General features: G+C 44.7%; 1 protein-coding gene across 1 annotated transcript in view; it reads left to right on the forward strand.

Moving 5' to 3' along the window:
* lrrc40 (leucine rich repeat containing 40) overlaps nucleotides 1-24,469 on the forward strand; it is a 168,743-nt gene that overhangs the window by 118,638 nt on the left and 25,636 nt on the right. Inside the window, exons 9-11 of the mRNA XM_072511050.1 lie at nucleotides 3,695-3,740; nucleotides 5,310-5,418; nucleotides 10,180-10,287. Of these exons, the coding sequence (XP_072367151.1) occupies nucleotides 3,695-3,740; nucleotides 5,310-5,418; nucleotides 10,180-10,287 (263 nt within the window). The remainder of the gene's footprint in view (nucleotides 1-3,694; nucleotides 3,741-5,309; nucleotides 5,419-10,179; nucleotides 10,288-24,469) is intronic.

Raw genomic sequence — 24,469 nt, forward strand, 5'->3', positions numbered from 1 at the left:
TATCCGCTGGAATTTAGAAGAATAACTGGGCGGCACAGTGGTCAGCATTGCTACCTCACAGCGCCTGGGACCCAGGTTCAATTCCAGCCATGGGTGACTGTATGGAGTTTACACATTCTCCCCGTGTCTGCGTGGGTTTCCTCCGAGTGCCTGTTTCCTCCCATTGTCCAAAGATGTGCAAGTTAGGTGGATTGACCATGTGAAAATTTGTCACTTAGTGTCCAGAGGTGTGAAGGTCAGGTAGGGTTACAGGGTTATGGGGATAGGCTGGGGAGTGGGACTAGGTAGGGTGCTCTTTCAGAGGGTCGGTGTAGATTCGATGTGCCGAATGGCCCGTTCTGCACTGTAGGGATCCTATGAACAGCTGATGTGATTAAAGCTTGCAAGATGCTGCATGTTCTCGGGCTTCTTCTTATTCTAGTTCTAGATTCTTGCACAGGAGGGAACATCCTTTCCATCCCTATCAATTCTTGAATTCCAGCTCTTTCTGGGATGATAACCTATCCTCTAGTGAAGACCTGTTTTATTCATCTGCCATCTCCTTATTTTCATTATTAATTCCCCAGATTCACTTTCTACAGGATCACTGCTTACTTTGTTACCTCTTTTTAAAAATATCTGTAGAAACTCTTAACATCTGTCTTTATATTTCTAGCGAGCTTTCTCTTCTCTATTTTTTTCCTGACTTGTTAATCTTTTGGACATTCTTTACTGTTTTTTATATTCTATCCAATCTTCGGATTTACCAGTTATCTTTGCGCAATTATATACTTTTTCTTTAAATTTGATACTATTTTTAACTCTTTTAGTTAATCATGGATGGTGGGTCATCACCTTGCAATTTCTTTTCTTGTTGGTCTGGTTTGTGTATTCTGAAATATCTCCTTAAATATCTGCCACTAATTCTCTATTGACCTATCCCTTAACCTAAATTGTCAGTTGACTTTCGCTAGTTCTGCTTTCATGCCCTCATAATTGCCGTTCTTTCAATTCAAAATATTAGTCTTAGATCCATTCTTCTCTCCCTCAAACTGAATGTAATATTTAAATATATTATGATCACTGCTACCTCGGGGCACCTTCACCTGAGGTCATTAATTAATGCTATCTCGTTGGTCAATACCAGGCCTGGCTTGTTGGTTGGTGCCCGAACTTGCTGTTCTGAGAAACTATCCCGAAAACATCTGTGAATTCCTCATCTAGGTTACCTTTGCCAATCTGATTTTTCCAGTCTGCATGTAGATTAAAGTCCTCCGTGATAATCGGCGTACCCTTCCGAGAAACTCCCATTATTTCTTCTTTGATACCCCGTCCTACCGTGTTAGGACTGCAGCAGTTCAAGAAGGCAGCTCATTCCCACTTGGACAATAAATGCTGGCCTAACCAGAAGCGAATAATTTTTTTAAAAAGAGGTGGCCTGTACGTCACTCCACAACTGACTACTTGCCTTTATCATTGTTTTAATACATTCACGGGGTGTCAGCGTCACTGGCTGGACCAACATTTATTGCCCAGCCCTAATTGCCCTGGAACTGAGTTGCTCGTTGGTCCATGGAGTCACATGTAGGCAAGACCAGTTAAGGACAGCGGATTTCCTTCCTTGAATTAGTGGATTTTTACAACAATCAACAATGATTTCATGGTCATCCAGACTTCTATTGAATTCAAATTTCACCATCCTGCCATGGTGGGATTCAAACCAGGAATCCCAGGGCAACATCCTGGATTTCTGGATTACTAGTCCAGTGACAATACAACTACGCCACCTCCCTATTCCTCATCTCGACCCAAACCGCTTCTATATTCTGGTTTCCTGAATTTGGGTCATCCCTCTCTATGGTGCCAATATCATCTTAAATGAACAGTCACTCCACCTTTTCTAAGCTTCCTTTTCTTCCTAAATGTGTCATTCCCTTCAATATTTGGGTCCCAATCTATGTCATCCTGCAGCCATATCCAGTGGCAGATGGAAAACAATGTGAAAAGTGTGCGGTTATGCACTTTGGTAGGAAGAATGGAGGCATAAACTATTTTCTAAATAGGAAAGGAATTAGGAAATCAGAAGCACAAAAGGACTTGGGAGCCCTAGTTCAAGATTCTCTTAAGGTTAACATACAAGTTCAGTTGGCAGTTAAGAAGGCAAATGCAATTTTAGCATTCATGTCAAGAGGGCTAGAATACAAGAGCATGGATGTACTTCTGAGGCTGTATAAGACTCTGGTCAGACCCCATTTGGAGTATTGTGAGCAGTTTTGGGCCCCATATCTAAGGAAGGATGTGCTGGCCTTGGAAAGGGTCCAGAGGAGGTTCACAAGAATGATCCCTGGAATGAAGAGCTTGTTGAAACGGTTGAGGACTCTGGGACTGTACTCGTTGGAGTTTAGAAGGATGAGGGGAGATCTTATTGAAACTTGCAGGATACTGAGAGACCTAGATAGCGTGGACGCGGAGAGGATGTTTCCATTCTAAGGAAAAGCTAGAACCCAAGGCCTCAGACTGAATGGACAATCCTTTAAAACTGAGATGAGGAGGATGGTGAACCAGACGGTGGTGAATCTGTGGAACTCATTGCCGCAGAAGGCTGTGGAGGCCAAATCATTGAGTGTCTTTAAGACCGAGATAGATACGTTCTTGATTAATAAGGGGATCAGGAGTTATGGGGAGAAGACAGGAGAATGGTGATGAGAAACATATCACCCATGATTGAACGGCGGAGTAGACCCGATGGGCCGAATGGCTTAATTCAGCTCCTGTGTCTTATGGTTTTATGGTTTCTGGAATGGCTTTTAGGTCATACTTGTTTATCTCAATTTGTACCATTAGTTCATCTGTTTTGTTTCAAATGCTACATTCCTTCAGATACAGAGCCTTCAGTTTTGTCCTATTAATTTTGAAACCTCTGGTCTCATCTGCTAATTTACTCTTAGATTTGTGCTCTCTGTCCCTCCTGTCATGGTCTGTTTATCATTTCATTCATTAAAACCTTTCACTTTTGCCTTGTCTCTACTCTTTGATTTACTCCATCTTCCCAAATTTGACTTCTTTCCTCCACTATTTAGTTTAAAACCCTCTCTACTTTCCTAGTTATGTGGCTCGCAAGAACACTGATCTGAATATGGTTCAGGTGTAGAATGTCCAAAGGTACAGCCTCCACTTTTCCTAGTACTGGTGCCAGTATCCCGCAAATGGAATACATTTTTCCAACACCAGTCTTTAAGCCATGCATTCATCTCCCTAATCTTATTTGTCCTATGTCAATTTGCCCATGGTTCAGATAATAGTCCCAACTTTTAAGGTTCTGCTGCTTAATTTGGTGTCTAGCTCCTCATCCTGACATCTTTCTTTATCCTACCTTTGTAGTTCGTACCTACAGAGACCACGATAATTGGATCTTCCCCACCCACTCCAAGTTCCTCCCCAGCCCTCAGTAAATGTCCCAAACCCTTAACACCATGCAGGTTACACAGCCGTCTGGACTCTTTGTTGCAGAGAACGGTGTCAATCCCCCCAGAGACTAGTGCTGCTTGTCCACAATCCTTCCCAAACCTTTCTATATTTGCTTGTGACAGCTAGTATTGAACACTGACCCTGTCCAAATTATTTTAGCATGCTGATCTTTAAGTAGCTTTTTTCTTTCTCCGAGAAACTGAGGAGCATCTCAGTTGATCTTTATAAATTTTTTTTTTTTTTCCAGAGAGGAACTCAAGAACTTCTCAAATTCTTAAGAAGTAGAATACAAGGTACAAAACTGTATGTTACTCGAATGACTATTTAAGCGACAGTGATGCAATGATAACCCGGTAGTTGTGGCCATGTTATATTTTGAAACATTTACAAGTCTTCAGAGGGTGCCTCCATCTTGCAGTGCTCTCTCAGCTTCTCACCTTCAACAGCGGTACCTATCTTGCCTGGTAGGGCTGCTGGTTGCCTAAAGCCTCAGGTGCTCCCCAATGACCCTCCAAGCTGTGGAGCCCACCTCCTACTCTTAAATGGATAGAGCTCCCCCTCCTTGCATCTCCTCAAGGATCCTGCCATGGCTAATTCTAGGTTTCCAACTCAAAATTCAGCATGGCCACTGGAACAAATTTCAGCCACTTGTTTTTCTCTGCCTTTGCTAGATTCACAAGCATCTGCACCTTGTCCAACCCACCACAATTTGTACTGTCTAGAATCACTGGATGATGAAACCTGTAAAATCATTTGGTGCTCTGCTGGCCACTATCCTTAACCCACATCTGCTTCAAGTCAACCTTGCGATGTTGGAATTGCATGAGCTGCTGACTCTTCGGACATTGGTAGCCTTAGGCCTCATGCAACTTGGCCAATGATATCTTCAGCTGTTTGCACTGGATAGTAGGTCTGCCCCAGTATTCATCTCCTTGGTCTGCTTGTTTAAAGCCCTGCTGGTATCTTAAGTTATTCCCCATTAATCATCAAATGGCACAGACTTTCTGCTCCTGTTTCTGCATAAGCAGAATATTCTAATTATCTAATTGTACAACCATGGAATGTAGACAAATGATTGGTGTGATGCAAAAAGTGGAATTACCCAGGGCGGCCTCAGCTTTTCACCATTATGTAGCAATAACTTGGATGAAGGAATAGGTGTTTTATATCCAAGTTTACAGGTGACACTCATTTAAGAGGGATGATAAATTATATAGATCGGAACATGGAGCAACAAAAGTGTATAAGTTAAGCCATTGGGGAAGTCAATGGCAGATAAAGTTCAGTGTGGGAAATGTGATATCATCTACTTTTCATCCAAAAAGGCCGGTCAAGTTGCAATATTTTCTTAATGGTGAGAACAAACGTTATGAACCAAAAATATTTAGATGTCCATGTGCACAAATCGCTAAAAGCTTGGGCAAAGGAACAAAGAGCAATCAAAAAGGTTAATGGGACATTGGCCTTCATCGTAAGGGGTTAATATGGAATACAAAAGTGGGAAAGTGATGCTCCACTGTTAGAGAGTCTTGGTCAGACTCCATCCATGGTATTGTGTTCAGCTTTAGATAGTGCGCCTCAAGGAAAAACTATTGGTCTTGAAGAGGTATAATGCAGATTCACCGGAAGGGTGCCAGAATTTGACAGGTTAAGTAAGCTTGAAAGCAGCATATTTCACTTTTATATTCTATATATTTGCCATGAAGAAGCCCAGCCTTGACTGATTCCTGATAAATTGACCTGACCGTGATGAATGGCAGGGAAAACTAAAAACATTGTGGAAAACAGTGGGAAACTCACTTTTCATATAGATGTACTTGCGGCACAAAAATAAAACCTTGATTTGATGTATTTTTGACTAGAACAACCAACTGGCCAAGATGACAGTTGTTCAGCGACAGCCATGACTCTTCCCAGTGAGTCTGTGATCAATATGTACACCATGGCAACACAGAAAATGTTAGAATACAGGTATGTCTTCGAGGAACAAGAATACAGTTGGCAATATTGAGATTCCCGTAGTTTTGTAATGCAGATTTGTTGGTCTGTTCTTCTCAAGATTATGCATCTTTTGCTGTACCAGTTAACAGCCAGTTTCTCAGCATAAATAGCACTTTGATTTCTCAAGTTATGAATAATTTATGTTATGCATTGCAATATTGTTTAATGAAACATTTTATCATAGAATTTGCAGTGCAGAAGGAGGCCATTCAGCCCATCGAGTCTGCACCGGCTCTTGGAAAGAGCACCCTACCCAAGCCCACACCCCCACCCTATCCCCATAACCCAGTAACCCCACCCAACACTAAGGGCAATTTTGGACACTCAGGGCAAATTAGCATTGCCAATCCACCTAACCTGCACATCTTTGGACTGTGGGAGGAAACCGGAGCACCCAGAGGAAACCCACGCACACACGGGGAGAACGTGCAGACTCCGCACAGACAGTGACCCACGCCGGGAACCGAACCTGGGACCCTGGAGCTGTGAAACAATTGCATGGGAAGCCTCAAAGCAAATGAAGTACACTGTAATCTCGCCAGTCCTTTGTCGTTAATGGAATGATGAAACACCAAAGAAATTAATATTTACTGGAAACATAAAACAATGACAAAACATAAAACAGCGATAAAATGTTTTACTTGTCAACATAATGTATCTTCCATGTTGCAACTAAAGAAACACAACTTTTAAGTTAAGTTTAACATTTGAATAATGAACGTGTTACCTGCTTAGCTTGCTCCAAACTTGCAAAAATAATGTGTTGAATGTTCTTTACCTTTACTGAGAGCATCCCTTTTCGATTTGTTTGAGCTCCTGAGTAGGCAAGTGATGAGTCCGTAAGTTGCTTGAGCCTGCTCAAAATATTTCTAGACAATTGGTATTTTAAAACAATAGATTCTGGACTGGAGAGGTTGCAGTGTATTTATATTTTGGAATTTTGTTCAGGTTGCTATTCGTCACAACTACATTTGTTCAAATTTTATTTAGAATGCAAATTTTTGAAATTTGTAATTGTTCTGAATTAATTGTGGGTAAAATCAAAACAGTGACACAAAAGCACATTACTGGAATTAACATATTTTTGTTGCCAGAACTACTGATCTGATATTTGGGCTAAATTTGAACAAAGTTTCCCCTGTCCATTGACTGTATAAGAGTCCTGCAAGAAATAAATTTGAGATGATATTGAGCATATTTCTTGTAGGTCGGGGCAGCTCGGTGGTGCAGTGGTTAGCACTGCAGCCTCACGGCACCGCGGATCCGGATTCGATCCCGGCCCCAGGTCACTGTCCGTGTGGAGTTTGCACATTCTCTTCGTGTCTGTGTGGATCTCACCCTCACAACCCAAAGATGTGAAGGGTAGGTAGATTGGCCATGCTAAATTGCCCCTTAATTGGAAAGAAAAAGAAATGGTTACTTCAAATTTAAAAAAGAAATTCTTGCATGTTATTCAGGCCATAAGGATACCTTGGGCGAGATTCTCCACTCCCGCGCCGGTTGGGAGAATCGCCTGGGCCGCCAAAATTTCCCGGGACACCGGTCCGACGCCTTCCTGCGATTCTCCCAAGCGGCGGGAACGGCCCGGTCAAGTTCCGCAGGCCGGAGAATCGCCGGAGACACCCAAAATGGCAATTCTCCGGCACCCCCGCTATCCTCAGACCCGGATGGGCCGAGCGGCCAGGCCAAAACGGCGGGTTCCCCCCGGCGCCGTCTACACCTGGTCGCTGCCGTCAGGAACAGCGCGCGAACGCTGGGGGGGCGGCCTGCGGGGGGGGGGCGAGGGGGGATCCTGCACCGGGGGGTACCTCAAATGTGGGGTGGCCCGCGATCGGTGCCCACCGATCGTCGGGCCGTCCTCTCTGAAGGACCTCCTTCCTTCCGCGGCCCCGCAAGATCCGTCTGCCATCTTCTTGCGGGGCGGACTTAGAGAGGACGGCAACCCGCGCATGCGCGGATGACGCCAGTTATGCGGCGCCGGCCGCGTCATCTATGCTGTGGCGCCTTTACGCAGGCGACGAGGCCTGGCGCATGTAGATGACGCGGCCCCGATCCTAGCCCATTGTCAGGGCCTGAATCGGTCGGGATCGGGGCCGTTTCGCGCCGTCGTTAACCTCTACGGCGTTCACGACGGCGCGGCCACTTCGGCGCGGGAGTGGAGAATACCGCCCCTTATGTGGGAGATGGTGTAGTGGAAAATACACTTCTAAGGATTCAGGACCACAGTCAGCAAGAATAAATAAAGGTTTACTGTGCAGCTGACTGCTGAATCTGCTGTAACTATATGTTACTTATATTAACAGTGGATGATCCTAATTTTGATTACAAAAGTTCTGTAAAACATTTGAAATGAAAAATGAAATGAAAATTGCTTATTGTCACAAGTAGGCTTCAAATGAAGTTACTGTGAAAAGCCCCTAGTCGCCACATTCCGGCGCCTGTTCGGGGAGGCTGGTACGGGAATTGAACCGTTCTGCTGGCCTGCCTTGGTCTGCTTTCAAAACCAGCGATTTAGCCCAGTGTGCTAAACCAGCCCCTGATTACCATTTAAAATGGTAATCATAAGTAGTCAAAACATTAAAAACTTGTATCTGTTTTTTCCACGGGGATCCATTTAAAATCCTCCACAATAATTTTGGCAGAAACCCCTGAGAAATGGTATAAGTGGGCATTTAAGCTATTTCTCTGCAGGTTCCCCTGAAGTCACAATGGGCGATCAGGAGAATCCCCGCACTGCAGAAATTCTATTCAATATTTTACAAAATCTCTGCTGCAATTTGTGTTATAATTTTATAGTGGTTTGGTTTTAATTGACCATCTTGACATTTCCATGTCCAAATGCAGCAAGACCTGGACAATATCCAGGCTTGGGTTGACATGGGCAGCACGGTAGCACAGTGGTTAGCACTGTTGCTTCACAGCGCCTGGGTCCCAGGTTCGATTCCCGGCTTGGGTCACTGTCTGTGCGGAATCTGCACGTTCTTTCCGTGTTTGCGTGGGTTTCCTCCGGGTGCTCCGGTTTCTTCCCACAGACCCCGAAAGACGTGCTGCTAGGTAATTTGGACATTCTGAATTCTCCCTCAGTGTACCTGCACAGGCGTCGGAATGTGGCAACTAGGGGCTTTTCACAGTAACTTCATTGCAGTGTTAATATAAGCCTACTTGTGACAATAAAGATGATTAAATTAATTGTCACAAGTTACATTTGCACCACACAAGTGCCAGGCAATGACCATCTCCTACAAGAGGGGATCTAACCATTGCCCAATGACATTCAATTGCATTACCATCGCTGAATCCCCCACAATCAACATTTTTGGGGTTACCATTGATCAGAAACTGAACTAGACTAGCCATTTTAATACTGTGGCTGCCAGGGCAGGTCAAAGGCTAGGAATCCTACAGCGAGTAACACACCTCCTGACCCCCACAGCCTATCCACCATCTACAAGACGCAAGTCAGGAGTATAATGGAATACTCTCCGCTTGCCTGGATGAGTGCAGCTCCAACAACACTCAAGAAGTTTGACACCATCCAGAACAAAGCAGCCCGCTTGATTGCTCCCCTTTCCACAAACATTCAAATCCTCCACCACCAACGAACAGTGGCAGCTGTGTGTACCATCTACAGGATGCACTGCAGTAACTCACCAAGGTTCCTTAGACAGCACCTTCCAAACCCACAACCACTACCATCTAGAAGGACAAGAGCAGCAGATTCTTGGGAACTCCAGTCACTCACCACCCTGACGTGAAAATATATTGGCGTTCCGCATTCCTTCAGTGTCGCTGGGGCAAAAGCCTGGAACTCCCCCCTAACAGCACAGTGGATATACCTACCCCTCGAGGACTGCAGTGATTCAAGAAGGCAACTCACCACCACCTGAAGGACAACTGGGGATGGGCAATAAATGCTTGCCAACCAGCGACGCCCACATCCCATAAATGAATTTTACAAAAAAATTGAAAGAAAGTGGTGAAATAAGAGCTGAATATTTTCAGTTGATCAACTAAATATCTACTCATCTATAATATTCTACTATTCATTCATACGTGGCACTGAATATAGCCAGCGATTTTCACATGATGGATAATATTGGTGAATCTTCCCCATCCAGACTAAGCTGAGCAGGTTCTGCAGACATTTATTATTTGTGGTGAAGACTTTGCCTGTGGAAACCAGGTTGTTTGTGCATTGCTGTTGGTTGGGGATCAGTCTAGCACCTAGAAGGATAGGACCTAAAGTTCTTCATGAGGAATAAAAGAGTTTGAAGGACTATGTGACTGATTGTGATCACAAGAAAGTTTCCATAAGTTCAGACTTAATGGGAAAATTTGCTCCATCAGAGCACACCTAACTCAAACTGCAGTAATATGAGCTCTTATTTAAAATAGAGGATTGGCATGATGGACCAAATGTAGTACAACTCTGGATGAGGTGCGAGGTACCCAGGAGAAGATCTAACCCCAAGCCTTCAGTGCTCTCATACAGACACTTAACATTCTTCAATCTTGACAAATTTCCCTAGTATTTGGAAACATACGTTATATGTGCTTTGAAATGTGGCTCCAGCACCAGAAGAGTTAATTTCTTAAGCTAAAATCATGCACATTGGGTGTTACATATTGTATACAATTACTTTAAATTATATATTTTAATCAGTGGTTTAGAATTTTCCTCCCAACTTAAATTCAGCAGTATATTAAACATTTTTTTTTAACCTGATCTAGTGACAGGAAAGCAATCGTTGTTCCTGATGAAGTTTTTGATGCCTCTGACGGAGTTCCCATTACTACTGTGAACTTGAGTAAAAACCTGCTCACTGGAGTCCCATCTAGGTATGTCTCATTTGCCTTCAAAATGTGATTTTTGTTTTTGTGGTTTTAAAAAATAAACTTCTTCTGAATAGCTTTTGGACATTGCAGTGCATGAAATCAGGTTTAAAAGTATACTTTTCAGTATGAAAAGAAGATTTAAATGAAGCCAATTAAATTTAATGGGTTAAACCAATTGACAAGTGAAAACAAATGATGTATCCTTTCAGTAGCTAGCATCAGACCAAAAGACAAAGTCGACCATTGAGCCCATCGAGTCTGCTCCGCTATTCAATGATATCATGACTGATTTGATATGATAATCCTCAATTTCACTTTCCCTTTTTATCCCCATTACCCTTGATTCCCTTACTGATTAAAAATCTATCTCAGCCTTGAACAAACTTTATGATCCAGCCTCTACATCCACTGTGGTAAGGATTCCCACAGATTCACCACTCTGAGAGAAGAAATTCCTCATCATCTCTTATCTTAAATGGAAAGCCTTTACTCTGAGATTATGCCATCTGATCCTTGGCTGTCCCACAAGGGGAAACAACCTCTCAGCATCTACCCTGTTAAGCCTCTGAGAATCCTATTTGTTTCAATAAGGTCACCACTCCTCCTTCTAACTCCATTGAGTACAGTCCCACCCACTCAACCTCTCCTCCTAAGAAAATTCCTCCCTACCCGGGATCTCTGGGCTCCCTCCAATGCCAGATATCTTTCCTTCGATAAAGAGACCAAAACTGTTCACAATTTTCCAGGTGTGGTCGAACACATGCCTTGTATGGGTTTAGCAAGACTTCTCTATTTTTATACTCCATTCCCTTTCAAATAAAGGCCAGTATTCCATTTGACCTATGACCTGCTAAACTTGAATGCATGCTTGTTTGTGACTTATGCATGAGAACCCCCAAATCCCTCTGTTTCGCATTCTTTTAAAAAAATATATTTTTATTCTCCTTTTTCACATTTTCTTCAAAATTTACCCCCCCCCACCAATAAACAGTAACGGATACAATGTCAAACCCCTTATTAACAACAATGATCCCATCCTCCCACCAACCCCCACACAACAGCCTGCATGGCAATATAAGCATCAAATAAAGAAAACCCAGAAAAGGATACAGGAATCGGCCATGCTCACCATTAACATATATAGTCCACCCCCCCCACCCTCCAGCTAAGATTCAAGGCCATCCAATCCCCGAAAGTGTACAATGAATGCCACCCACGAATTGTTAACCCACCACCCTCCCAGACTCCTCCCCTCCACTCCCTCTCGAAAACACCCCACCCAGTATCAGTCCCTTCCCCCCCCCACTTTTCACCCCGGCTAGGCTCATCGAAACCTGTTCTACCAGGCTCTATTGGCCGCAACCCCTCCCTCCACCTCGCTCTCGTTCACTGGCCGGCTTAAACCAGCCAGTGTGGAGGCCCCCATCCGGATCTCCTTTCCCCCCCCCCCCCCCCCCCCCGCCCGGTCCCAGGAAAACAAAGAAATCCCTTTTAACACACAATCCCAGCATAAACACCCAAGCCCCAAAGAACCATCATTGCAACGGAAAGTCCCAACTCTTAGACAGTTTTGGCTCATTTACTACATACAACAACATGCAGTGAAAATATAAAGCTACATACAGCTACATACTCTCCTACCAACCCTCTACCCTCAGTACAAGACCAGTCCTCAGTCTCACTTCTCAATTCTGCCACAGCCCTTCTGCCTTCGCAAACACCTTTGCCACTTCCACCATCTCAAAATAAAAGTCTTTTGGATTCATAGGTCACCCTCAACTTAGCTGGATACACTATGCCGCACCGCACCTTGCTGTTATACAGTGCCGCCTTCACTCGGCCGAAGGCCGCCCGCCTCTTCGCCAACTCCACCATAAAGTCCTGGTATATGCGTATACCAGATCCAGCCCACTGCAACACCCGCTTCTGCTTGCCCAGCACAGGACCTTCTTCTTCACGCGGTACTTACGGAAACAAACAGTCACCATTCTTGTTTGCTCACTCGCCTTTGGTATAGGCCTCCACGACCTATGAGCCCGATCCAGTTTGTATCGAGAGGGATCTTCCCCCTCCCCCAATAGTTCCACCAACATCGTGGCAAAATACTCGGTCAGCCTCGGGCCTTCCACCCCTTCGGCCAGACCCACGATCCTCCGATTCTGCCGCCTGGATCTGTTTTCCAGGTCTTCCAGTTTGGCTCTCAGATCCTTGTTGGTCTCTATCACCCTCCGCAGCTCCTTCCCCATTGAGGTGAGTTGATCACTGTGCTGCGATAATGCCTCTTCCACGTCCTTCAGTGTCTCACCCTACTCTCGCACCTCCGCCCCTGCGCTTGATTCCGCCGCCTTCATCGGGGCAATCGCCTCCTCCAGCAGCACTTTCAATACCGCCCCCATCTCCTTCTTCATCGCTTCCATGTGCTTTGTGAACTGTTTTTCAAGTTCCACTGCCATCACCTTGGTCATTCCTTGTGCCGTGAGCAATGCGGCCTTCCCCGGCGCCCCAGCCTCCGCGTTCCTTACAGTTCCCGCGCCGACTTTTCCGCTCACCGGTGGACTTTCATTTTCCCCCTTTTTCACGGCCGTTTTTTTCGAAAGCCTGGACATTTCTCCTCACTGTATCCTTGTACAACTGTTTCAGCATCTGTTGCCCCTAGGACCGGGCATTAAAACCCTGAAAATTAAGACTGCACGTGCAGTGGATAGCACTGTGACTGCGGCACTAAGGACCCGGGTTCGAATCCTGGCCTTGGGTCACTGTCCGTGTGGAGTTTGCACATTCTCCAAATGTCTACGTGGGTTTCACCCCACAACCCAAAGATGTGCAGGTTAGGTGGATTGGGCACGCTAAATTGCCCCTTAATTGGAAAAAAAAAATAATTGGATACTCTAAATTTATTTTTAAAAACCCTGAAAATTCTATTCCCGTGCGGGAGCCCTCCAACGTGCGGCTGCCTCCCGCCCGCCGTCACTGGAAGTCACTCCTGTTTCCGCTTTCTGCAGTCTTTTTCTATTCAAATAATATTCAACTCCATTATTCTTTCTACTCAAATGCATAAGTTCTCATTTTCCTACATTATATTCCATCTGCCAATGTTTTGTCTACTCACTGAACCTTTCTTAATACCTCTGTAGACTGTTTGTGTCATCCTCACCGCTTGCCTTCCCACCTATTTTTGTGTCAGCTGCAAAATTGGTAATAGTACATTCGCTTTCCTCATCAAAGTCATTAATATATGTTGTAAAGAACTGTGGCCCCAGCAATGATCCCTGTGGCACTCCACTAGATACAGGTTGTCATCCTGAAAATACTTCCTTTAATACTTCCTTTAATATCCTGGGTGCAACCCATTAGGTTCAGGGGACTTAATAGCTTTTAGCCCCATTCGTTTACCTAGTTCTTTTTCTGGAATGATAATTATTGTACTTATTTCCTATCCCCTTTTGCCCCTTGATTATTTGGTATTTTTGGAATGTTATTAGTGTTTTCTACCACGAACACTGACATAAAGTATTTATTTAACTCCTCTGCCATTTCCTGGTTTCCCATTATTTTCCCAGTCTCATTCTCGAAGGGGCCTATGTTCACTTTGGCCTCTTCCTTTTCATATATTCAAAGAAACTCTTGCTATCTGTTTTTATATTACTTGCTAGTTTACCGCATAGTTAATCTTCTCCCTCTTCATTATATTTTTGGTCATCTTTTCTTGATTTTTAAAAACTTTCCCAACCCTCTCTTCCCCCTAATCTTTGCTAAAATTGCCCCTTGGTGTTCAATGATGTGCAGGTTAGGTTGGGTTGCAAGGATGGGATGGGGGAGTGGGCCTAGGTGGGATGCTCTTTTAGAGGGGCGGTGCAGACTCAATGGTCCGAATGGCCCCCTTCTACAGTGTAGGGATTCTATAGATTTATTTTATGGTGAACAGTACGTGCATTTGCGTAAAGAGCCATTAATTTACTCCTTTTACCATATTTTTCCCCTTTGGCCCTATCTGCTGCTGTCTTTATGTTTGTACACTCGTCACTTACTATCACACTCTGGGAATCATGGCCTAAATACCATTGCAAACTTGCAATACTGCCCTATCCTTTTGCTTTGTATGCCTATGTATCCCTTCTCCAGAATCCCTCTATTTCGTTTAAAACCCTCTCTACTTTCCTAGTTATGCGGTTTGCAAGAACACTGATCCCAGCATGGTTCATGTTGGCCATCCAAGGGTGCAGACCCCACTGATGCCAGTGCCCCACGAACCAAACCCCATTTCTCCCCCACCAGCCTTTGAGCCTTGTATTCATCGCTCTAATTTTATGTACATTGTGCCAATTTGCATGCAGCTCAGGTAATAATCAAAGATTATAACCGTGGAGAATCTGTTGTTTAATTTACTGCCTATCTCCTCAAACTCTCTACGCAGAACCTCTTTCCTTGTTCCACCTCTGTCGTTGGTACCTACCTGGACCACGACAATGGAATCCTCCGGATTTGTTTTAAAGGGTAAACTCAGTCAGATGGAAAAAATGCTTTTCAGACATTATTAAATTTGGGTGAATCAGAATTTCTGAATTGAAAGTTTGTTTTTGTGAAAAATTGTTCTTGATTTAAGTGCTGGGGTAATTAAACAGACTTTTTTTGCATAAATGACAAATATTTCAGGGCAGTACGGTGGCGCAGTGGTTAGCACTGCTGCCTCACAGCGCCGAGGTCCCAAGTTCGATCCTGGCTCTGGCTCACTGTCCGTGTGGAGTTTGCACATTCTCTCCGGGATTGCGTGGGTTTCGCCCACACAATCCAAAGATGTGCAGAATAGGTGGATTGGCCACGCTAAACTGCCCCTTAATTGAAAAAAAATGAATTGGTCACTCTAAATTTATTTAAAAATAAATAATAAGAAATATTTTGATTTCAAATTTTCTTTAGCTTTACCATCCAGCACTGAATCAAAATTATAACTTCTTGCATTCGTACTTACGCAATGCAATAAACTCCAGCACATCATAAGATTATTTATTAATATTTGTTGAAAACTATTCCCTTGTATGTATCCATTTCTTTAATATACAAGTTGATGTCTTGTGGCATTGCTAATGATGAATCAGGGTCTTTATGAAAACTGGATTGTTCTGTCGGTTTTTATCCAGAACACTAATTGTGGCAGCCCTGGGATTTAGGAGCATTGGAAAGAAGAACTGAGGTGTACAGTGCAGGAAAACAGAATTTGGGGGTCTGACGGTCTTCAAGAAGGTCCTGGGATCTGTATATTCACTCCTTTCTTTGCTTGACCATTGACAACTGTACCTTCAGTTCCCTCCCACTTCATGGAATTCACCTCAGGAACGACTTTAAAAAAAATAAATTCAGAGTACCCAATTCATTTTTTCCAATTAAGGGCAATTTAGCATGGCCAATCCATCTACCCTGCACATCTTTGGGTTGTGGGGGCGAAAACGACGCAAACATTGGGAGAATGTGAAAACTCCACACGGACAGTGACCCAGAGGCAGGATCGAACCTGGGACCTCGGCGCCGTGAGGCAACAGTGCTACTTACTGTGCCACCATGCTGTCCTACCTCAGGAACCACCCTTGCCTCCTCCCCTTATTCTTTTAAAGCATTCCTTGGCCAAAATCTTTGTCACCTCTCTCAATCTGTGACTTGAAAACTACTTTCTCAGCATAAGAAATAGGAACAGAAACAGGCCATTCAGTCCCTCGAGCCTTGATCTGCCATTCCAAAAGATCGTGGCTGATCTGATGTGGCCATAACTTCACTTTTCTGCCTGTCCTCTTAAACCTTGACTCTCTTGTCAATCGAAAATCTATCTAACTCCGCCTAAAATATATTCAATGATCCAGCCTCCAGTACTCTCTGGGGAAGAGAATTCCAAAGACTAACAACCCCCGAGAGAAGAAATTCCTCTCTCTTAAGTGGGAAACCATTTATTTTGAAATTCTGTCCCACAACTTTAGATACTTCATGAAGAGAAAAGTCCCCCAATAATGGTAGAACTGCTGGTAAACGGCCATCCATTGAAAATGAAGGTGGGAACGAGCTGCGGTCTACGTCATTGGGGAACAGACATATGATCACCTCCAAACTGGCATTCAACGCTTGAGCTTAGAAGGCTAGACTAGTCACCTACATGGGAGAACCATTTCAAATTAAAGGCACCACAAAGGCCCCAGTGACTTGCATGCAGCAATCAGCCCGGCCCCCATTGTTGTGCCCGGACAAGGACCAAGCTTAATGGGGAGTGATTGGCTTCAGAGGGTCAGGCTGAACTGGTGAGAGATTTTCAGGTTGAGCGTAGGAGGACCTTATGAAGCCATCAGCAAATAGCGTGAAGTTCCCCAGGAGAGCCTTTTGAAAAATAAGAGAAGCCAAAGCCAAGATTTATATTCACCCCAATACTACACCAAAATATTTCATAAGAACTAGGAGCAGGAGTAGGCCATCTGGTCCCTCGAGCCTGCTCCGCCATTCAATGAGATCGTGGCTGATCTGTTGTGGACTCAGCTCCATTTTCCGGCCCGAACACCATAACCCTTAATCCCTTTATTCTTCAAAAAACTATCTATCTTTATCTTAAAAACATTTAATGAAGGAGCCTCAACTGCTTCACTGGGCAAGGAATTCCATAGATTCACAACCCTTTGGGTGAAGAAGGTCCTCCTAAACTCAGTCCTAAATCTACTTCCCCTTATTTTGAGGCTATGCCCCCCTAGTTCTGCTTTCACCCGCCAGTGGAAACAACCTGCCCGCATCCATCCTATCTATTCCCTTCATAATTTTATATGTTTCTATAAGATCCCCCCCGTATCCTTCTAAATTCCAATGGGTACAGTTCCAGTCTACTCAACCTCTCCTCGTAATCCAACCCCTTCAGCTCTGGGATTAACCTAGTGAATCTCCTCTGCACACCCTTCAGCGCCAGTACGTCCTTTCTCAGGTAAGGAGACCAAAACTGAACACGATACTCCAGGTGTAGCCTCACTAACACCTTATACAATTGCAGCATAACCTCCCTAGTCTTAAACTCCATCCCTCTAGCAATGAAGGACAAAACTCCATTTGCCTTCTTAATCACCTGTTGCACCTATAAACCAACTTTTTGCGACTCATGCACTAGAACACCCAGGTCTCGCTGCAAAGCAGCATGTTTTAATATTTTATCATTTAAATAATAATCCCTTTTGCTGTTATTCCTACCAAAATGGATAACCCCACATTTGTCAACATTGTATTCCATCTGCCAGACCCTAGCCCATTCACTTAACCTATCCAAATCCCTCTGCAGACTTCCGGTATCCTCTGCACTTTTTGCTTTACCACTCATCTTAGTGTCGTCTGCAAACTTGGACACATTGCCCTTGGTCCCCAACTCCAAATCATCTATGTAAATTGTGAACAATTGTGGGCCCAACACTGATCCCTGAGGGATACCACTAGCTACTGATTGCCAACCAGAGAAACACCCATTAATCCCCACTATTTGCTTTCTATTAATTAACCAATCCTCTATCCATGCTACTACTTACCCCTTAATGCCATGCATCTTTATCTTATGCAGCAACCTTCTGTGTGGCACCTTGTCAAAAGCTTTCTGGAAATCCAGATATACCACATCCATTGGCTTCCCATTCATCTACCGCACTGGTAATATCCGCAAAAAATTCCACTAAATTAGTTCGGCACGACCTGCCCTTTATGAACCCATGCTGCATCTGCCCAATGGGACAATTTCCATCCAGATGCCTCACTATTTCTTCCTTGATGATTGATTCCAGCATCTTCCCTACCAGCGAAGTTAAGCTAACTGGCCTATAATTACCCGCTTTCTGCCTACCTTCTTTTTTTAAACAGTGGTGTCACGTTTGCTAATTTTCAATCTGCCAGGATCACCCCAGAGTCTAGTGAATTTTGGTAAATTATCACTAGTGTATTTGCAATTTCCCTAGCCATCTCTTTTAGCACTCTGGGATGCATTCCATCAGGGCCAGGAGACTTGTCTACCTTTAGCCCCATTAGCTTGCCCATCACTACCTCCTTAGTGATAACAATCATCTCAAGGTCCTCACCTGTCATAGCCTCATTTCCATCAGTCACTGGCATGTTATTTGTGTCTTCCACTGTGAAGTCTGACCCAAAAACCTGTTCAGTTCCTCAGCCATTTCCTCATCTCATTATTAAATCTCCCTTCTCATCCTTTAAAGGACCAATATTTACCTTAGCCACTCTTTTTTTGTTTTATATTTTTGTTATATTTCATAGCAAGACCAGCCCATAGACCCTATTGAAAAGGTAGAGACCGAACCTGAGCATCTGGAAAATCTAGGTATAGTAAGGCCCGTACAGTTCAGAGTGGGCCGCACCTCTTGTCCTTGTCCTTAAACCGAGCAAATCAATCCATCTCTGTGGAGGTTATAAACTAACGGTCAATCAGGTTTCCAAGCTAGATAGATACCCCATTCCTCGGATCGAAGTTAGCAGGTGGCCAGATGTTCACTAAGTTGGATATGAGCCAGGCTTATCTTCGACTTGAGTAGGCAAGCCATCCTGCAAGTATGTTAGGATCAACACATACAAGAGCCTGAGTGAGTATACTCGCTTGCCCTTTGAGGTCTTATCGGTGATTGTCATATTCCAGCAGATCATGGAGAATATGCTCCAAGGATTACCCAAAGTAGCGGTTACTTGGGTGACACCCTGGATACAGTGCTTCGGAAAAAGAGCCCTGATGAACGTAGAAGAGGTCTTGCGGAGATTTTCCAGAGCTGGGGATCACCTGAAAAGGGAAAAATGTGTTTTTCTAAGAAACAAGGTGATGCACTTGGGTATCAGGTAGATTAAAAAAGGATCTACATCCAGTAGAGGACAAGGTGAAGGCCATCATGGAAGCTCCAACTCCAAGAAACAGCACAGAATTAAAATCCTTCCTGGAATTAGTAAATTATTATCAAAATTTTATACCAAGTTTGGCGGTCTCCTTTCCAACCCCCTTGTATACACTGTTGCGGAAGTACCAAAAATGGTTTTGGGAAATGCTGCAAGTGGAGGCCTTCAACGAAGTTAAACAACAATTGCTGTCATCCAACTTATTGGTCAATTTTGCCCCAAGAAGGAACTCATCCTGACATCATAATGCTTCCACTCACGAGGTGGGGTAGTGCTTTCACACCGCTGGAAAGATGGAATGGAAAGGCCCTTTGCATATGCACCCAGGACCTTTTTGGATGCGAGTGGAGGTATTCTCAAATTGAGGAGGGCTTGATGGTCGTGTTTGGTGTAAAATAACATTCATCAGTCCATCTATGTACGCATTTTATCATAGTAACCGACCACAAGCCCTTATTGGGACTTTTTAAAGAGAGTAAGGCAATCCCTCGACTGCCTCTGCCTGGATACAGCTTTGGGCCCTGTTCCTTGCAGCTTATGCATACCTTTTCAAGCGCGGATAGCTAATGCTGATGTCTTGAGTCACCTCCCATTGCCCACAAGCCCACCTCCTTTACCAGTATTGGAAGATGTTACGATGACCTTACATTTTTTTAGAGGCTTTGCCAGTGTCTACAAGACAAATTAAGGCCTGGATGCAAAAAGATTCAACACTATCCAAATTGAAACTCATGATCTTAGATGGTGGAGTCTGAGGACAGCTGTCAGAGGAAATGAAGTATTATCTGACTAAGAAAAACAAACTCCGTGTTGAGGACGGTATCATTCTTTGGGAATCTGAGTAGTTGTCTCTCGTCCAGGGCAGCACGCAATACTAATGGAGCTACATAATGACCACCCTAGGGTATCGAAAATGAAAATTCTCGGCAGGAGCTACGGCTGGTGGCCCAGCCTCGACTCTGACCACAGACTTGGTGAGACAATGCGACCTTTGCCAGGAGAATCAAGAACTCCCCCCTTCAGCCTCCCTCCGTCCATTGGAGTGGCCGGACAGGCCATGAGTGCAAGTGCACATGGACTTTGCCAAGCCTTTTATGGGTTCCATGCTTTTGATCCTGGTGGATGCACATTCCAAATGGGTAGAGATACACCGTATGAGCTCCACAACCTTCCACTACAATCGAGAAGTTGCAGCAGAGTTTTTGCATACATGAGATACCAAAAGTCCTGGTTTCCAACAACGGCACTGTCTTCACCAGTAGAGAGTTCCAAAGCTTCATGCAATCCAATGGTACCAAACTCATCAGAACAGCACGGTATCACCCATCATCAAATGAACTGGCGGCACGGGCAATGCAGACTTTTAAAACTGGCATGAAGAAACAACATACGGGATCCATAGAAACCAAATTGGCACAATCTTTGTTCGCTATTTAGAACCACTCCTCACACAACAAACAGGATTTGCCTCAGAGAAACTGTTAATGGGACGACGGCTTCGTACAAAACTAAGTCTTCTATCCCCAAACCTGGAGAGGAGAGATGGGGGTCCCAATAAGAGAATCAGAAAGGAAATTATGACTTTGCAAGAACCGAAAGAACATTCAAGACAGGTGGGTTTACGTGAGGCACTTCGGAGACGGTTCCAATGGGTACCTGGGGTCATAATGGAGAAAACAGGACCAGTGCCATACAAAGTGAACTTCCAGGGTATGATCGTAAGGAAACATCTGGACCATCTGAGGAACAGGGTGTTTGCCTCTGAGCAAGCCATGAGGTAGCCGCCGGACAGCAGCCATGAGGTAGCCGCCGGACAGCAGCGAGAAGGCAACTCAGCGTCCATCCATTCCTGATGATGAGGATACGGAATCCAAGATGGAAGCAGAGGAAGCTGGTGCCCTGACTGAAGGAGACACTGAAGAGGAATTTGTGTCAGTAACTCTTTGACGCTCTCTCCAAACGAAGGGCTCCAGTTGGAGTCACACCTCCTGATCTGGTTCCAACCTCGGCAGAGCTTGAACTGATCGGCAAGCAGCAGAAGGACTTTATCGTTGCGGGAGTACTGGGGAGAAACGGACTTGAGGGGGTAGGATGTTAGGGTGGCTATGAATAACACGGCGGATCGTCGATAGATCGCCCCATGAGCTTTGTGGAATATGAATTCCCCTATTAAACGGGCAGGAGCTCGCTCAATAGGAAATTAGCAGAGGGAGCTTAAAACCCACTGCTTCAACCTGGGCCAATATACTGCAGGACCCTGGGCTTGGACTTGTGTTGAGTTCATTAACCCTTCATTCCGGGATTATGGTTAGTGAATCTTCTCGAAATGGCTCACAACGCAAATATATCTGTCGTGAAGTAAGGAGACCAAAGTTACACGCACTACTCCAAGTGTGGTCACACCAATGCAAATTTTAGCAAGACTTTCCCTACTTTTATATTTCATTCCCCTTGTAATAAAGGCCAATATTCCATTTGCCTTCCCGATTGTTTGCTGTACCTGCATACTGACTCTTTGATTCATGTACAAGGAACCCAGGTCCCTCTGTACCATAGCATTGTGCAATTTCTCCATTTAAATAATACTCTGCTTTTCTATTCTTCTTCTTACATTATACTCCATCTGCCAGATTTTTGTTTGCTTGCTCAACCTATCTATAGCTCTTTGCAGACCCTTTGTGTCCTTCTCACAACTTGCTGTTCTATCTATATTTATATCAGCGGCAAATTTGGCTACAATACAGTCGATTTCTTCATCCAAGTCATTAATATAGATCTTAATATAGCATTTTTCAAACGACCGATGTTGGGGTAACTGGCCTAGCGTTTCCTGCTATCTGCCTCCTCTTTTACAGAGATCACTGAAACATTGAGATAGTTTTCAGTGTTAAAGATGCAATATAAACGCAAGCTGCTGCCACAACCAGAAAATGCCCTATTCGATTCTGCTATCCACATAAATTTATTAGTGACCTTTGTAATTTTGTAGTTACTTCTTAACATGCACATTAAAAAAGCATCTTTTTTTGTTAAAATTATTAAATTTCCTAAATATTTATATTCGAATTTTCCAATTTTAATAATTTAACAATTAAACATATAAAAAACAAAAACGTTACAGAGTGAGAAGTTTCTTTATGTACAATTTACATGTGTCCCTTTTCTCAGTCCTCCCCCCATTGATAGTCTGGCTCCATCTTGGCCCCTTCTTTCATCAAGGGTGTTGTATTTTTATATTCTTTCATTCATTTTGAGGTTGTTACTCCTATGGCTTCGCTGGCGGGGGCTCCCTGCCCCCCCTCGCTCTTTACCCATGTCCCTTCCTGATATTTCCCTGGGTTCCTTCCTTGCCCCCCCCCCTTTGTTCCTATCTGTTCTGTGTGATCTTGTCTGCCCTCATCGATCCCTCCTCTCCCCTTTCTCCCTAATCACTATTGGCTTCGAATAGCTCTTGGAACAGGCTGATGAATGGCCCCCACGCTTTGTGGAAGCCCTCGTCCGATCCTCGGATGGTGTATTTGATCTTCTCCAGGTGGAGAAATTCCACCAGGTCTGCCAGCCAGTCTGCAGCTGTGGGTGGTGCTACTGATCGCCAGCCGAGCAGGATTCTCCGGCGTGCGATTAAGGAAGGAAAAGCATGGACATTTGCCCTCTTCCCCATATGTAGTTCTGGCTGGTCCGACACCCCGAAGACTGCTACTCTCGGGCACGGCTCCACCCTCACCCCCACAACCTTGGACATCGCCTCGCAGAAGGCTGTCCCAAACCCAGCAAGTCTGGGGCAGGCCCAGAACATGTGGCCATGGTAGGCCGGGCCTTCCTGACACCGTTCACAATTATCCTCCACCATCGGGAAGAACTTGCTCTTTCAGGTTCTGGTTAGGTGAGCTCTGTGCACTACTTTAAACTGCATGCCGCTTAGCCTAGTACAAGAGGAGGTGGAGTTAGCCCTACTCGGTGCTTCGCTCCAGAGTCCCCAACCCACTTCAGTCCCCAGCTCGTCCTTCCATTTTCGTTTGGCTTCATCCAGCGGTAGTCTTGCCCTATCCAGTAACTGTCCATAGATGTTCCCACAGTTCCTCCGCGCCCCCCCCCCTCCCTCCTTACTGTCTGTGTTGATTAGTCCCTCTAGTAGCGGGTCCCTGGGGTACTTTGCCGTCTCCTTGCGGGAAGCTGTTTTATTTGGAGGTGCCTGGGTTCCTGTCCTGTCGGTATTTCCAGGTCTTCCATCAGTTTGCCCAAGGTCGCAAGTCTGTCCCCGATGTAGAAGTCCTTTCCTGCTAGCGTCCCCCCATCCTGTATTTATTTTTTGAAGGTGGCATCGAGCATGGTTGGTGGGAGTTTGTGTCTGAGGGTCCTTATACACCCCCAATACCATTTTCTGCCCCTTGGTATTTCGTAGTTGTACCCATACAGATTCCACATTTTTGCTTAATTCATCCACTTTATTGCAAATGCTCCACGCACAAAGGCACAAAGCTTCCCGTTATTTTTCCCTGTGGCACTGTTTGATCTTGGCCCTTGACTTCATCACCTCTCTTACTCACCTTTTTGTCTTTTGGCCTTGCCTGTGTTTCCCCTCTCCTCTGACTCCTTGTATAGGTTCCCATTCCGTTGCCATTTTAGTTTAAATTAAACCCTCCCCAGCCACTCTAGCAAATACTCCCCCTAGGACATCAGTCCCAGTGCTGTCCAGGTGTAACTTGTCCAGTTTGTACTGGCCCCATCTCCCCCAAAACCACCCTCAATGTCCCAGGAATCTGAACACCCCCCACCCCCGGAACCATCTCTTCATTCATCTGATATATCCTGCTATATCTGGCTCTGATTAGCCCGATGCTCTGGTAGACCTTTTGAGGTCCTAGTTTATAACATGCTTCCTAACTCCCTATATTCTGTTTTTAGGACCTCATCCCTTTTCTTTTACCTTCATCATTTGTGCCAGTCTGTACCACAACCACTGGATGTTCATCCTCCCCCTCCTCCAGAATGTTCTGTAGCCGCTTGGAGACATCCTTGACCCTAGCACCAGGGAGGCGACATACCATCTTGGAGTCTCGCTTGCGGCCACAGAAACACCTACCTATTCCCCTTACAATTGAGCCCCCTATAACTATTACATTCCCACAATTTTTGCTCCTCCCCTGTGCAGCAGAGCCAACCGTGGTGCAAAAAATTTGGTTGTTGTTGCTTTTCCCTGAGAGGTCATTTCCCCCAATAGTATCCAAAGCAGCAGGAGAGTCCTGAACTGCCGACTGAGTCCTCTTGCTCTGCCTGGTGGTCACCCATTCCC

Source organism: Scyliorhinus torazame, chromosome 7, assembly GCF_047496885.1.
Source record: "Scyliorhinus torazame isolate Kashiwa2021f chromosome 7, sScyTor2.1, whole genome shotgun sequence".
Classification (NCBI taxonomy): domain Eukaryota; kingdom Metazoa; phylum Chordata; class Chondrichthyes; order Carcharhiniformes; family Scyliorhinidae; genus Scyliorhinus; species Scyliorhinus torazame.